Here is a 14,511-nt window from a genome sequence, read left to right as displayed (position 1 = left end):
ATTTATCTTAGGTGTATACCTAAGGACCAAATCCAGTCTGCTGCCTATTTCTGTACATCCCGCAAATACAATGTTTGAATATTTGCAAAAAAAAAAAAGAAAAATATTTCATGATGTGAAAATTATATGAAATTCAAATGTCAGGCCAGGCACAGTGGCTCACACCTGTAATCCCAGCACTTTGGGAGACCAAGACGGGTGGATCATTTGAGGTCAGGAGTTTGAGACTAGCCTGACCAACATGGTGAAACCCCATCTCTACTAAAATACAAAAATTAGCCAGGCGTGGTGGCACAGGCCTGTAGTCCCAGCTACTCAGGAGGCTGAAGAAGGAGAATCGCTTGAACGTGGAAGGCGGAGGTGGCAGTGAGCTGAGATCGTGCCTCTGCAGACTCCAGCCTGGGTGACAAGAGTGAGACTCTGTCTCAAAAATAAAAAATTTAAAAAATTAAAAATTCAAATTTCAGTGTTTATAAATAAAGTTTTATTAGCACACAGCCATGATCCTCTGTTTACATGTTGTCCATGGCTACTTTCATACTACAACAACACAGTTGAGTAGTTGTGACCAAAATCATACTGCCCACAAAGTCTATCTGACCCTTTAAAGTGGGTGAAGGATATGAACAGACACTTCTCAAAAGAAGACATTTATGCAGCCAAAAGACACATGAAAAAATGCCCATCATCACTGGCCATCAGAGAAATGCAAATCAACACCACAGTGAGATACCATCTCACACCAGTTAGAATGGCCATCATTCAAAAGTCAGGAAACAACAGGTGCTGGAGAGGAGGTGGAGAAATAGGAACACTTTTACACTGTTGGTGGGACTGTAAACTAGTTCAACCATTGTGGAAGTCAGTGTGGTGATTCCTCAGGGATCTAGAACTAGAAATACCATTTGACCCAGCCATCCCATTACTGGGTATATACCCAAAGGATTATAAATCACGCTGCTATAAAGACACATGCACATGTATGTTTATTGCGGCACTATTCACAATAGCAAAGACTTGGAACCAACCCAAATGTCGAACAATGATAGACTAGATTAAGAAAATGTGGCACATATACACCATGGAATACTATGCAGCCATAAAAATGATGAGTTCATGTCCTTTGTAGGGACATGGATGAAGCTGGACACCATCATTCTCAGTAAACTATCTCAAGGACAAAAAACCAAACACCGCATGTTCTCACTCATAGGTGGGAATTGAACAATGAGAACACATGGACACAGGAAGGGGAACATCACACACCGGGGACTGTTGTGGGGTGGGGGGCCGGGGGGAGGGATAGCATTAGGAGATATACCTAATGCTAAATGACGAGTTAATGGGTGCAGCACACCAACATGGCACATGGATACATATGTAACAAACCTGCACGTTGTGCACATGTACCCTAAAACTTAAAGTATAATAATAAAATAAAATTTAAAAAAAGAAAAAGGTTGTTGACCCTCGTCTTACAGAATTCAATGGTTGAAGTGAAATGTGGTCCTACTAAATCAATAAGGTTGCATTTAACAGAAAATATTTTACAGTGTTTGAAGCCTTTTATTTAAATTATTTGATTAAAAATTCAGTTTCTCAGTCACACTAGCCACACTGCCACACTTCAAGTGCTCAATAGCCACACATGGCAAGTGGCTACCATATTAAATAACATAGTTGTAGATGCTTGTCTACAATGTTTGATAAGGGATTCCCTGATTTTGTGCTTACAACAAGTCTATAAGGCAGGTGTTATTGGTATATCTTTTCCTCCAGTGAGTCATTTGAAACAGAGAAATTGAGAAACCTGCCGGAGGTCACACAAATAAAAGGTAATGAAGGAAAGATTCATAATGAGGTAGCCTATTGCTAGGACCTACATTCCCAGCCACAAGACTATATTGCCATCCTGAACATTAAAATTCTTTCTAGTACAGATTTGAACATTTAGCATGAAACTGTGGCATTTCAGAAAATAATCTAGAGAAAATCTGCTCAAATGTCTGCATTTTGCAGGTGAGGAAATAAGCCCAGGAAAGAGAGAGCAAGACTTGCCTTAGTCATGCAGCAATACAGTGGCAGAGCTATGACCATAACAAAAATTCTTGACTCCTGACTCCCTTCACTCCTACTACTTTTTGTTACCTATTCACTTATACCAGCTACCTACACGTTAACAAAGAATTATGACAATAATGTTCTACAATTCCAAAGTGAAACCATCCCTACACATTTTCTTGAAGTTACTTTGGGGGAAAACAAAAAACAAACAAAAAAAACATCAGGCCAGTCTTATCAACCCAGGCCTGAGTAATCAAAGCCATCTAGTCTCCTATTATCCTCCTATCTGCCCATTGATCTGAAATACCTGTCAATTAGGAAATGGGTAGGTAATAGCCAGATGGCGGGGTGGAGGTTACAATGGGAAGGGCGATCCTGTAAATTTTTGGCAGAGAAGGATGGTGGATACGTTAAATTTCCTGGCCATACCACGGGTAGAACCCCAGGAGTGAGTTAGGAGGTCCACAATCCACTGGGCTCTGCTGCTAGCAAGCAGCATCCCTTTTACTTTACCTCTTTGGGCTTCAATTTCCCCACTATACCTCTTCCAACTTACATCCTCTACATCCATCCCATACACTGCATTTCTCTGGAAGAAGGGCTCTTCACTGGGCTCCATGAACCAGCTCTAGGGGTCCAGAAACCCCTGACAATGAAGGCAACATTTTTTACATAATGTCAGTGTGTATTTTCCTGCTAAGATCCAGAGCTTTTACTAGATTGTCAAAGAATCCCACAACAAAGATTTTTACAAATAAGGTGAAAATCCACAGCTCAGAAGGTTGGGGAGAACCTTTGGGAAGGAGCAACAATAGAGCTAATGACAGGGGCATGGGGTAGAGGGACAGACCCCTAGAAAACACAAATGTCCAGCCGTACAGTCAGTGAACCTGCATAGGCGAACTTTGTCCAAAGCAGCTCTGTGTCCCTGTAGCAGGGCTGGGGGGGGGGGGGGGGTAAAGGAAATTGACAAAGGAACACTGAGGAAAAAAAAGGAAAGGGGGATTGGGTTGGACGTCAGTCAGAAAAGATGAGTTGACCTTAGCTTAATGAGACATCCCAACATAGTATTTAGTGTTCAAAATACAGAGACGCTGTGTGGACACACACACATACACCACACACACATCACACACACACACAGCCAGCTACAACCTCACCTCCTTGGCTTCTTTCATTACCCTTGGGCTTCCTATCCTGTCTTTTCTGTGAATTACCAAACTCGTTGTCACACTCAAAAGATTTCTCTCCTAGCCCTAAGAGATAGGGAGGGTTTGTCAAAGAGGCAAAGCACAGGGACCTCCACCCTCAACTCAACCAGTGAATAACTACTTTTATTTTTCCTTAAATAAAATAATTCTTCTTCAAAAACAAAAGCCACAGAAATAGGACTCAACGCTGCAAAATCCTTCTACCTTTCTTGTATGATTAAAAAAAAAAAAAAACTAACTAGAGCACAGGAAGCAAGGCAGCAGGATTAGAGTTCCTAAGTCTTGATCCTTATTTTACAGAAGGCTTTCTCAGTCTCAACATTACTGGCATTTTAGACTAGATAAGTTTGTTGGTGTTGGAAGAGGGGGTCCTATCCTCTGCAGTGTAGGGTGTTGAGCAGCATCCCTGGCTTCTACCGGCTAGATGCCAGGCAGTCCCCCTCCGCAGCTGGGACAACCAAAAATGTCTCCTCACATTGCCAAAAGTCCCTAAAGGGATGAAATCACATAGATGGTGAACAACTGTTTTGCAGATAAGGGAGGAGTCCAAGGGAATTCAATGATTTGCCTCAGTCTCTTCTTGGCAGTAGAATCGTGACCACAACAGTGGCTCACAAATTTTGGGATTTCACAAAATAGGAAAAATCTCTCCCCCAACAACAACAACAAAAGAAATGAAGAAAGCCAACATAAAGTTGCCAACATTTTATCTCGTCAAGAATTTTGCCCCAAACTATTACCCATTATCAATTTCACAAAGGACACTTAACAAGAGGAACCAAAAAAAAAAAAAAAACCCAATCTTAGAGTTTAATACATTTAGTTTTATAAATAACTCATTCTTTTGTCCTAATTCTAAACTGTGCCAGACTGCAACCAGACCATAAACCAGTTTGGGGAACACAGCCCCAAAGACTACATGAATCATGTCACTGCACCATCAGAGTTCACAGGCTCCCAAAGCAACTAGTGAAAAGAAATCACAGGGTCTGTCACCTTGACTAGGAAAAAAAAAAAAAATTACAACTTCATTTTCCCTACTGTAACTGAAATTTAGCATTTCTTTCCATTATGAATGTAGGCAACAAGCCACTACATTATCACTAGCAATACCGGTAACTTTGGCACCTATCAGATTAGGGTTTTGTTTGTTTGTTGTTGTTGTTGTTGTTTTGAGACGGCATCTCGCTCTGTCGCCCAGGCTGGAGTGCAATGGCATGATCTTGGCTCACTGCAACCTCCGCCTCCCATTCTCCTGCCTCAGCCTCCTGAGTAGCTGGGACTACAGGCATGTGTCACCACGCCCGGCTAATTTTTTTCTATTTTAGTAGAGATGGGGTTTCACCATGTTGGCCAGGACGGTCTCAATCTCTTCACCTCGTGATCCACCCGCCTCGGCCTCCCAAAGTGCTGGGATTACAGGCATGAGCCACCATGCCGGGCCGACATCTTGAAGTACTGTTTATGCATATTACTAATTTGAAAAAGTAGTGGTTATTTCAAACTCTGTTAGATGTTTTATTTAATGCATTAATAAAGAAGCATATATGTTTTGGGGGTTGGTTTTTTTTTTTTTTTTAGATATAGTCTCACTCTGTTGCCCAGCCTGGAGTGCAGCGGCACAATCTTGACTCACTGCAACCTCCACCTCCTGGGTTTAAGCTAGTCTCCTGCCTCAGCCTCCTGAGTAGCAGGGATTACAGGCATGTGCCACTACGCCCAGCTAATTTTTGTATTTTTTGGTAGAGACAAGGTTCCACCATGCTGGCCGGGCTGGTCTTGAACTTAGTAGAGACAAGGTTTCACCACGTTGGCCGGGCTGGTCTCGAACTCCTGGCCTCAAGTGATCTGCCCACCTCGGCCTCCCAAAGTGCTGGGATTACAGGCATGAGAAACCATGCCAGGCCTAGAAGCATGTATGTTGTTATATAACAATTTAACTATTTTAGTGATTATTTCAGTATAATTGGTTTCCATTATAATCCCATGTCTTTGTTGCATTTAAAACATAATTCTGAGAAAGGGCCCACAGGCTTCAGACTGCCAAAGGGGCTCCTGGCACAAAAATGATGAGAAACCCTACTCTAGGTTCTGCCTAACCTTCCCTCAGTCCTCACACGTGCTCAACTTCAGACCCTGGAAAGAAAGGTAACAGCAGGTCCCAGGGCAAATGTTCACCACATGATTTCCTCATCAGAAATTCTCTACCAGTCCTTAATTTTCACCTTCTTTCCTTCTGCCCTAGCTGTTTTGCCATCTGTTTAACCCCAACTCAGACTAGGGTGGGGCTAGAGAGATACCTAGTGCCAACATTTAAGGAGGCACGCACTCTCAGGGTGGTGTAAATGTAGAGTTGGCACTTGCCCTGACAGTAAGTGCCCCCTTAAATCATGTGCCCTGTGTCATGCAGCACCCTAGTTCAGATGCAGCTACTGTAACTACACACACACACACACACACACACACACACACACACAGTTTAAGCAAAGCTCTTGAAAATGCTTGATGCAGCTTTTATTCTTAAACATGTCTCCATATGAGAATCACCTGGAGAGCTGTTAAAAATCCTGATGCTCAGACTGGACTGCTGATAGATGAAATTAGAATTTCTGGAGATGGACCCAGGCATCTGTATTTTTTTATTTTACATTTAAAGCTCTCCAGGTGGTTCTCTAGTGCAGACAAGGTTGAGAATCAGTGCCTAAGAAAGATGATATACAGACTGAGATGACTTCTGTAAAAACCCCTCTGGAGTTCCAGGAGAATCTGAATTCCAATCGTTTTAGATTAAAGAGTGGCAGATGATTAAGACACCCTCCTCATGCGTGGACATGCATCTCTTCATTCATTCATTCAACCAATACACACTGAGTGCCTATAATGCCCCACAGTGCAAGGGGTGTCAGATCCTCTTCCCTCCCCCTTACACAAGCTGGACAAGTGAGGAAGACAGACAAAAAAATAGTGAAACCAGTAAGGAATATTTGCAAACTCTGCTAAGTGCTATCAGGAAACAGATACTGGGAAAGAACAAAGTGGGGAGGAGATTGCCCTGCAGAAGCATTACCCAGCAGGCCCACCCAAGGATCACCTCACTTCCTAGGGATATGGACTTCTGCTCTGAGTTACTGTTTACTCTTGGTTGGGCATTTGATAATCCTAAAAGGGTATATATTAACTTGGAAAAAACTGTTAGCTAACAAGTAATTCTTGTCTGATGGCAATGCAAATACCTTCATCTTAGAAAAAAGGACAATAGCCAAGTTGCACTTGTATTACCCGTAAGGCGTTAATTAGCTTTATACCTAATTTAGCAATTCTATTCCAGCATCCTTTCTTTCTATGACTATAAATAAATCTGACTCTCTATACTTTCTTGAGCCAGTTTTACCATATGCTGGTTCCTTCATGAATTAATGAATCTGACAGAACTACTTTAGGTAGGATAGTAGGGACAGACTCTGAATCCTGAAGGTTGGGAAGGAGCCAGCCAGGGGAAGCAGAAAGGAAAAACAGATCCCTAGGAACCCAAGACCGCAAGATAAAATGGGCATATGGCCTACAGCAGGAAAGAGGTCACCCGGAAATGGCTAGAAGGCCACTGAGACTGGGGAACAGGTAGTGAGCAAGGGTTTGAGGTTTGAGATGAGGATGGAAAAGTAGGCAAGAACTAGATTGTGTAGGGTGTTACAGATCAGTGTAGGGACTTTGAATGTTTTACAAAATACAACAAGCAAACTACTGGAGGGTTTAAAGGAAGAGGATGGAATAATCTGCTGTGTATTTTGAAAAGATCACACTTTCAAAAGTAGGAAAAGAGGCTGGGTATGGTGGCTCATGCCTATAATCCCAGCACTTTGGGAGGCTGATGCAGGAGAGTCACTTGAGCTCAGCAGTTTGAGATCAGCCTGGGAAACATAACAAGACCCCTATCTCTACAAAAAGACATATATACTAGCCAGGCATGGTGATGTATGCCTGTAGTCTCAGCTACGCAGAAGGATCATTTGAGCCTGGGAAGCAGAGGCTGTAATAAGCCGTGATCATACCACTGCATTCCAGCCTGGGTGACAGAGTGAGGCCCTGTCTCAAAAAAAAAAGTTGGGAGGCTGAGGTGGGCCAATCACTTGAGCTCAGGAGTTCAAGACCAGCCTGGGTAACATGGCAAAACCCCATCTCTACAAAAAATACAAAAATTAGTAGGATTAGTAGGGAGTGGTGGTGCATGCCTGTAGTCCCAGCTACTTGGGGCGCTGAGGTTGGAGGATCCCTTGCACCCAGGAGGTCAAGGCTGCAGTGAGCTGTGATTGTGCCACTGCACTGCAGCCTAGGTGACAGAGCGAGTCTCTGTCAAAACACAAACAAACAAAAAACCAGTGGGAAAAGAGAGATCACAGTAGAGAAGAGAGGAGGGGCTAGGATGTCAATCCACTGTGGTATCCAGGTAAGTAGTTGAAGATTGCCTGGTCTAGTAGGGACAAAGAGATAGAGGCAACAGGGAGTAAGTTTGGAGCCACATTGCTAGGACTTTTGATGGATTCTATTAAGGAGTGAGAGAAAAGGAGGAATCCAGGGTGGCTGCTGGGTTTCTGGCTTGTGCAGCTGAGGATGGTGGTGGCATTTACCGAAATGGGAAGGACTAGGGATTAGAGGGTCACGCACATACACACAGGTGCATGTTATTCATGACATAAGGGTATCCACCCACAACTCCCTGGGTATGACGCCCTGGGTGTGACAGGGCTAGCACAGCCTTTCAGATTGGGTTCTCACAGAGTGATCTCTTTGGCCTTCAAGATTTGTGTCATCAAGCATTAAGCTAATAGATTTCAAGCAACAAACCGGAAAATTCTAAGTGGCAGCTCAAAGTTTGGCCCAATCTTGCCCTAATTCTTATTCAACATATGCTAACTGCAAATAATTTTTATTTAATCAATCTTTAAATGGATTAGTAGGGAGTGGTGAAGGAAAATAATTCAGAATTAACTCTGGGCATATATAAACCCTCAGAGGTAAAAGGCAGCAACCGGGTTTATAAAACAAAACTGAGAAAGCCTTATATTTGTGATAAACTGTTAATCCTTTACACAAATGATAACTTCAACAATCCTGCTCCCTGCCCTCAGGAAATTAAACTGTCAATCTGGGCACAAATCAGGTAAAAGACTTAGGTCTAACTTAAAATAAGTAACAAAAGTGTCAAAAATTTATTCTGTATACAATAAAGCAGCTCTAACTTTTCCAGAAGATAAAATTGGAAGATACTATAAGAAAGCTTAATGATCATTTACAATGGAATAAAAACTATCAGTGCCTACCACAAATCCAAATTCAGCGTGATGCAACTTTCAACTAATCAAAGCAAATAACCGCTATGCCTTGCAGCAATGAATACTAGGTCTGCCTGTCAAATGACACTCCATCAAGAAACCTATTTCAAAGAACCAAATTCTGTCATACCAAGGGATGCCTTTCGAGTCCAATATTTTTCCCATTCAGAAAATATTCCATAACAGATTACTGTCAGCATCTTACTAAACAGGAAAAATTGAGACAAGGCTATTTTGCATAGAAATTAAGAGCATGGGGACCAGAAGTAGATCTTGGCTCCGAATTCTACTAACCTTATGTTCTTAGGTAAGTTACTCAACCTCCCTAAAGTTCAAATTTCCATACTTGTAAGATACAAACAACGGCAGCACCATAGCAGAGACCTGCAGTGTGCAGCCATAACCATAGTAGAGACTTGCAGTGTGCAGCCACAGTAGAGACTCACAGTTGTCCTCTCCTTGCAGGCACAGGAGAGAATTGTGTTCTCCCACCTGCTCTGTGTTGAAGCGGATTAATGTGACAAGTTCTGGCCAACGCAGTGTGGGCACCAATAACTTCAGTCATGTCTGGGCCAAAGCATTTAATCGCTAAGGTGAGATACTCTTTCCCTGGTGTGGCGATTATGGGAACAGGTGTTGTGTTGGAGGTGCCACAAGATGAAGCAGCCGGGATCACATGGTCACCACATAGAGGGCAGCTGCCCTAGAGGGTCACCCTGACCCACTGCAAAGTGGAAAATGAACCTCTGTCTTGTTGAGGCACTGAGATTGTGACATTTGTTATCGCAGCTTATCCTAAGCAATGCAAACTGACACAAGTACCAAATTTAGTAGGGTGTCATGAGGATTAAATGAAAGTGTCTGGCACAAGCTAGCCCCCTGATAAAGATTCGCATGATGACTGCCACCTCCTGATGGTTAGTGTGAAGGGCCTGGTCTTCCATAGCCAGCCATCTATGGCAATCTTCTCAGCCATTTGGATTGTCCTAGGAGGTTTCCATGGGCTCACCATAAATCCTGAATCCACTTGTATGTCTATCAGAGACTTCACAGGACAGGCATGAACAGTTAAGAGGTTTTTAACCTCAGAATGGGAAAAAGAAGAAAAATTCCTACATACCTGTATGGACATATGAAAGTAATCTGTATCAAAGTGAATTTTCAGAGGACCTTGGCACACCCCTTGAATAATCACCTTTTTTAAAGGTGATTTTTAAAACCAATCCTGAGGCAGCAGAAATACTGCTAATAGTTGGGGGCTTTGCTTTTTGTTTAAATTGTAGAAAGTGCTCAAGCATATAGTGGGTTGAGGGCAGGGATGGCAAGATGAGAAAATATTAAATCAGAACCTTAAGAAGATAAATTAATTCTGCCAAAACTTTGGTAGCACCCAAGTACTTACTAGCATCAGAATAGCGCTTTGGAAACTGAGAATTAAAGGCTGAGCACTGGCAGGGATGGAAAAGAGAAAAGGCATAGTTCCACTCAAACTCCCTTGTTACTCCTCCCCTAATCCCTAACAGAGCCTTCAATAACATTATAGATACCTCAAGTGGAAAATTAAACTCAACGTGATTATTTGCCACAGGCTCTAGAGTTCCTGGCCCAATCTCATCCTGCTAAAGAATAAAATCTATTTTAACTGCAAATCAGTTAAAATGAACTAATCTCAGGTTACTCTCGGAATTTTCCCCATTTAAAAAAGAAAGAAACTAAGCTACCTACCTGCTAAGTTTTCTTATTTTGTTTTGCACAAGAGTTGGAGGAAGCAAGGAGAAATTCCACAAAAGTTTAAACCCATTAAAAATGGCTCTCATAAATGAGCAACTCGCCATGGACAATAAAACATACAAATGTGAGATACTCACCACATTTAATACTCTCTATCCGCACCGGGAGGCCAGATTGTGCTGCAGCAATTAATTTCAGGGCAATGTAAAACTGTGTTGGACCAAAATAACCAACCCGCTTTGCACCACACAGTTCTGTGATCTGAGAACAGACAAGAAAAACAATGCTGAACACCCAATTTCACAACAGGAAAATGAGACAACATACATGATGAAATCTCAAGGATTTCACCTAGTGGCTAACCAAAAAAGTCCCTTGAGAACCTATGTGTGCCCACTGGTCAATTTCCTCTTCCTTTAGTTTACAGGGAGGTTTTTAATTCAGATTACTAAATTCTACCTACTCATGATGTTTCAGAAGTGAGCCACTGATTATTTCTCCTCTTCCAAAGAGAAAAATAAAGGTGACAAAGGATAGCTGTTGCTCTAGTTACAAAGGAGAGTGACTTTTTCAGGGAGTGGATTCTAATGTTCAAAGTCTAGAAAGTCACTGGGGTGAAAAGAGAACAGATTAGTCATTACCACTATTCATGGATTATTCTAGTTTATCTAAATTAAAAGTGAATTAATTATTTTTATAAAGTCCTCAGGCAAAACAATTTCCTAATCTTGGAAATTACATCTTGGGTGCTCAGTTCAGAGGAACAAAAAAGTTCTATATACACATTTTTCAAGACATTGCAATAATTGTCAGTTTCCATCCCATCACCTGGAACAACAACATCCTCCTCCTCCCCACCTAGATTGAAGGCAAATGTTACTTTTCTGTAGCTCCTTTCCCCGTCCCGATACAATATGTTTTCCCAGTGTATTCTCAGAGTACTCTATCCAAGTATCTATTAATGTCCATCACATGATACAGTGTCTTAGACTTGCTTCAAAATAAAAGGGGGAAGGGAGGAGGTGGGGCATATGGGTAAAACAAGCATAACCAAGAGTTAGTAATTGTTGAAGTTTGGTAATGGGTTCATGAGGGTTCAATATCCTATTCTCTGTACTTTTGAAAATCTCCATATTCAAGTTTTTTGTGACTATTTCCAAATGTATCACATTATAATTAATTATCTGTTTATCTCTGCCTCCCATTAAAATGTCTTCTCTTCAATGACAGGGGGCAACTTCCATTCATCTCCTAGCATAAGGATAGGCACCCAAAATACAGTCAACAAATTCTCAATCTAGTGAATGAAACCTACCCTCAAAAATAAAATGTCTCTGAATTTTATAATGTAGCCCTTACTGTGAATATATACATTACAAATCTTAAGATACAGACTATCCCACACAAGGAAAAAAACACACCAACAACATTAGTGTAGTTCCAACACTGAGATAGTTGTCTTGCAGAATAACTCCTAATATTAAGAAATTGTAGGCTGGGCACAACAGCTCACGCCTATAACCTCAGCGCTTTGGGAGGCCTCAAGGAAGATCGCTTGAGGCCAGGAGTTCAAGACTAGCCTGGGCAACATAGCAAGACCCCGTCTCTATTTTAAAAATAGGAAAAAAAAGAAATTGTAATCCTTGGTATGTGAAAAAATAACAACTATATTTTCAGTGAGTGTTAATCTACTATCAAGTTAACTTTCAGTTGCTCCTTTACCATAACTACCACATCGAACTGGAAAGCTCTTTACTACAGGTAACTGAAATTGCTGGTAAAACATTTATGGTACTTGAAGACTAATACCTTAATCTGACATTAGTAAACGGCCTTATTTACCTTGAAATCTGTCCCTTGGTCCCATATCACCACTAGAATCATTGCTTTGGAGCCAAAGTAGAATATATACACATACGTGAGTTAAGCCCATAGGTTACTTTCCTTGCTCTTTGTACACCAAACCTCCAAGAGACATACCAAGAACATTCTGAAATAGTCAAGCCTCAAGGAAGAGAAAAGAATTATAAACCTTTGGAACTTACACATGGACTTCTGAATCAAAAAAAAAAAAGGTTAGTTCTGAAAGGTTTTTTTCATTCATCAAGGTTCAAAGTTTTCTAAGTTTAAAATCTCCATGGAAAAGCTGTAAGTTGTGGGTAGAAATGTTTAATGGTATCTAAAGAAAATAAGGTGAAAAAAAAAGTTTATCCCAGATACTCAATTAGTGGAGATATTTTATATGATTGATCCTTCAAACAGTCCAAATCACTGGGCTTTCCTCAAAATAAAGGGGAAAAAAATGAAAAGATTCCACTCCTCTTCTTTAGTCTAAACTCTAAACCTGTAACACTCCCAGCTGGATCCAACTCCCAGCTGGATCCATCTTAGGTTACACATTGTGCAAATTCCTAATACAGAATAAGAACCTATGGAGTAGTGTTTTCGCAGGTGGAAGGCAAGAGATGAAAAAAAGGAATAGATTAAATCAACTTCCTTACAGCTTACAGATGTACACTAAATGGCTGGGATGCTGGATACAAATCAGAAAGATTCACCGACCATTTGGGAGAAATCTGAACAAAGTTCTGGAAGAAGGCTGAAGGCCACTAACATAGCTTCCCTCCTACCTAATTCTGTAAGATTAGGCGACTGTGCTGAGTAACCAGTCTACACATGTTCCAGTTTGCCTGAAATAATACTTTCTTTCCTGGCTGAAATGTAATACATTTTCAGAACTGTTCAAAGGTTTAAATAAGCTTCTCTCGAGTATTATTAAAGGTTTCCTTAGAAAGATTTGAAAATGTAAAAACTCCTAGTGGGAGGGGCTGGAAGAATTCTCCAAGAGCACCCCATTTTCTACTCTCCCTCTGCTGCAGCTAGCAAAATCCAGATTCTTTGCTCTCGCCTCGGCTGTTTCAAGTCCTGTCTCCAGACTCACGCACCTTCACACACCAGCTTCTACATTCCCTCCGTGACCTCTTATCAAAACCACATCACCCTCCAACTTCAAAGGGCTTCCAGGACTCTTCATGCCCTTCCTGTGAAACCAAGCATGGCTTCTGAGGCCCTCCTGTCTGGCCCAAACTACCTTTCCAACATCGTCATGTCTCTCTCCTCCCCACCCTGCAGCTAATTAAGACTTTAGTCACACCAGATGCCCATTTCTTTGCCTGCCAGGCTCATTCTTCAAGTCACCTCAAGACCAACCTTATCTTTGAAACTGTAGTCAATTCCACATGGCATGTTCTCTGCATTCCCACAACACTTTTTACTAGCTTTCTATCACATCCCTAGCCTTGCAACACAGCACAATTGGTATTTTGATAATTATCTCCACTGTAGCCCATCTCCTTTCCCTATGCCCCAAGTACCCAGCAGAAGGCGAGGGTATATTCTTATTATTTGTATCCCCCGGGGACTCATACTTTACTATGCCTGCTATATGCTCAGTAGCTCAATAAATGAATGTTGAATTAGTCTTCACAGCCTGTTGCGGCAGAATCTTTCTTCTTCCCCTCCTCTTGTATTACTTTTACAAGTAGCTGCTAAATTGGCTTTAGTCATCTCACACCATATAGCCATAAGAGTTCCTGCAGGAATATAAGAGAATATTAATTTCTCTGTTCCCTTCCTGCTCAGCTAAGAGGGTACCGGTTAGGGTCAAGGCGTAAGGAAAGGCGTCCGCCATTCTTTATCCTGGCCCTAGCCCTCATAGCCCAGGAGAATACTTCAGTGATGCTCCAGCCAGTCAGAACTCCAGAGATGCACCTCCTTCTACTCAGCACAGCCCCAGGGGGTGTCAACCCTGCCCAAGCGGGCAAACTCAGCAACAGAAATACAAAAGAGAATCTGAAGTACATGCTTACAAATTGTACCTCAGCCTCTCAGGGAACAGCTGAACACGCCGGTCAACCTCTATGCTGGGTTTTCCTTTCCCATTCATTTGTACTTTAACATTGAAGAGAGACTTTCAGTCCAGAGGGACATGGGTGAGCTACTCAAGAAAACATGAACCCCCATATCTGATTACCCAACATTAGGCATTATAGTATATGCCTAAGCCAAACGACACTGCTAAAGAGAGGGCAGACAGGCAGTGCTGAGGTGTGATTTCAGAGAATCCTACCAAAACCTTAAAGTACTTGTTAGTTTAACAAGTTTTGATTGGGCAC

General features: G+C 41.8%; 1 protein-coding gene across 1 annotated transcript in view; it reads right to left on the bottom strand.

The window, feature by feature from the left end:
* The window catches only part of REPS2 (RALBP1 associated Eps domain containing 2), a 204,616-nt gene that overhangs the window by 137,148 nt on the left and 52,957 nt on the right, over positions 1-14,511 (bottom strand). The window contains exon 2 of the mRNA XM_032757980.2: positions 10,474-10,597. Within this exon, the coding sequence (XP_032613871.1) occupies positions 10,474-10,597 (124 nt within the window). The remainder of the gene's footprint in view (positions 1-10,473; positions 10,598-14,511) is intronic.

Source organism: Hylobates moloch, unplaced genomic scaffold (assembly GCF_009828535.3).
Source record: "Hylobates moloch isolate HMO894 unplaced genomic scaffold, HMol_V3 SCAFFOLD_7, whole genome shotgun sequence".
Classification (NCBI taxonomy): Eukaryota; Metazoa; Chordata; class Mammalia; order Primates; family Hylobatidae; genus Hylobates; species Hylobates moloch.
The sequence above is the reverse complement of the archived record's forward strand: the minus strand, read 5'-3'. Positions and strand labels throughout refer to the sequence as shown.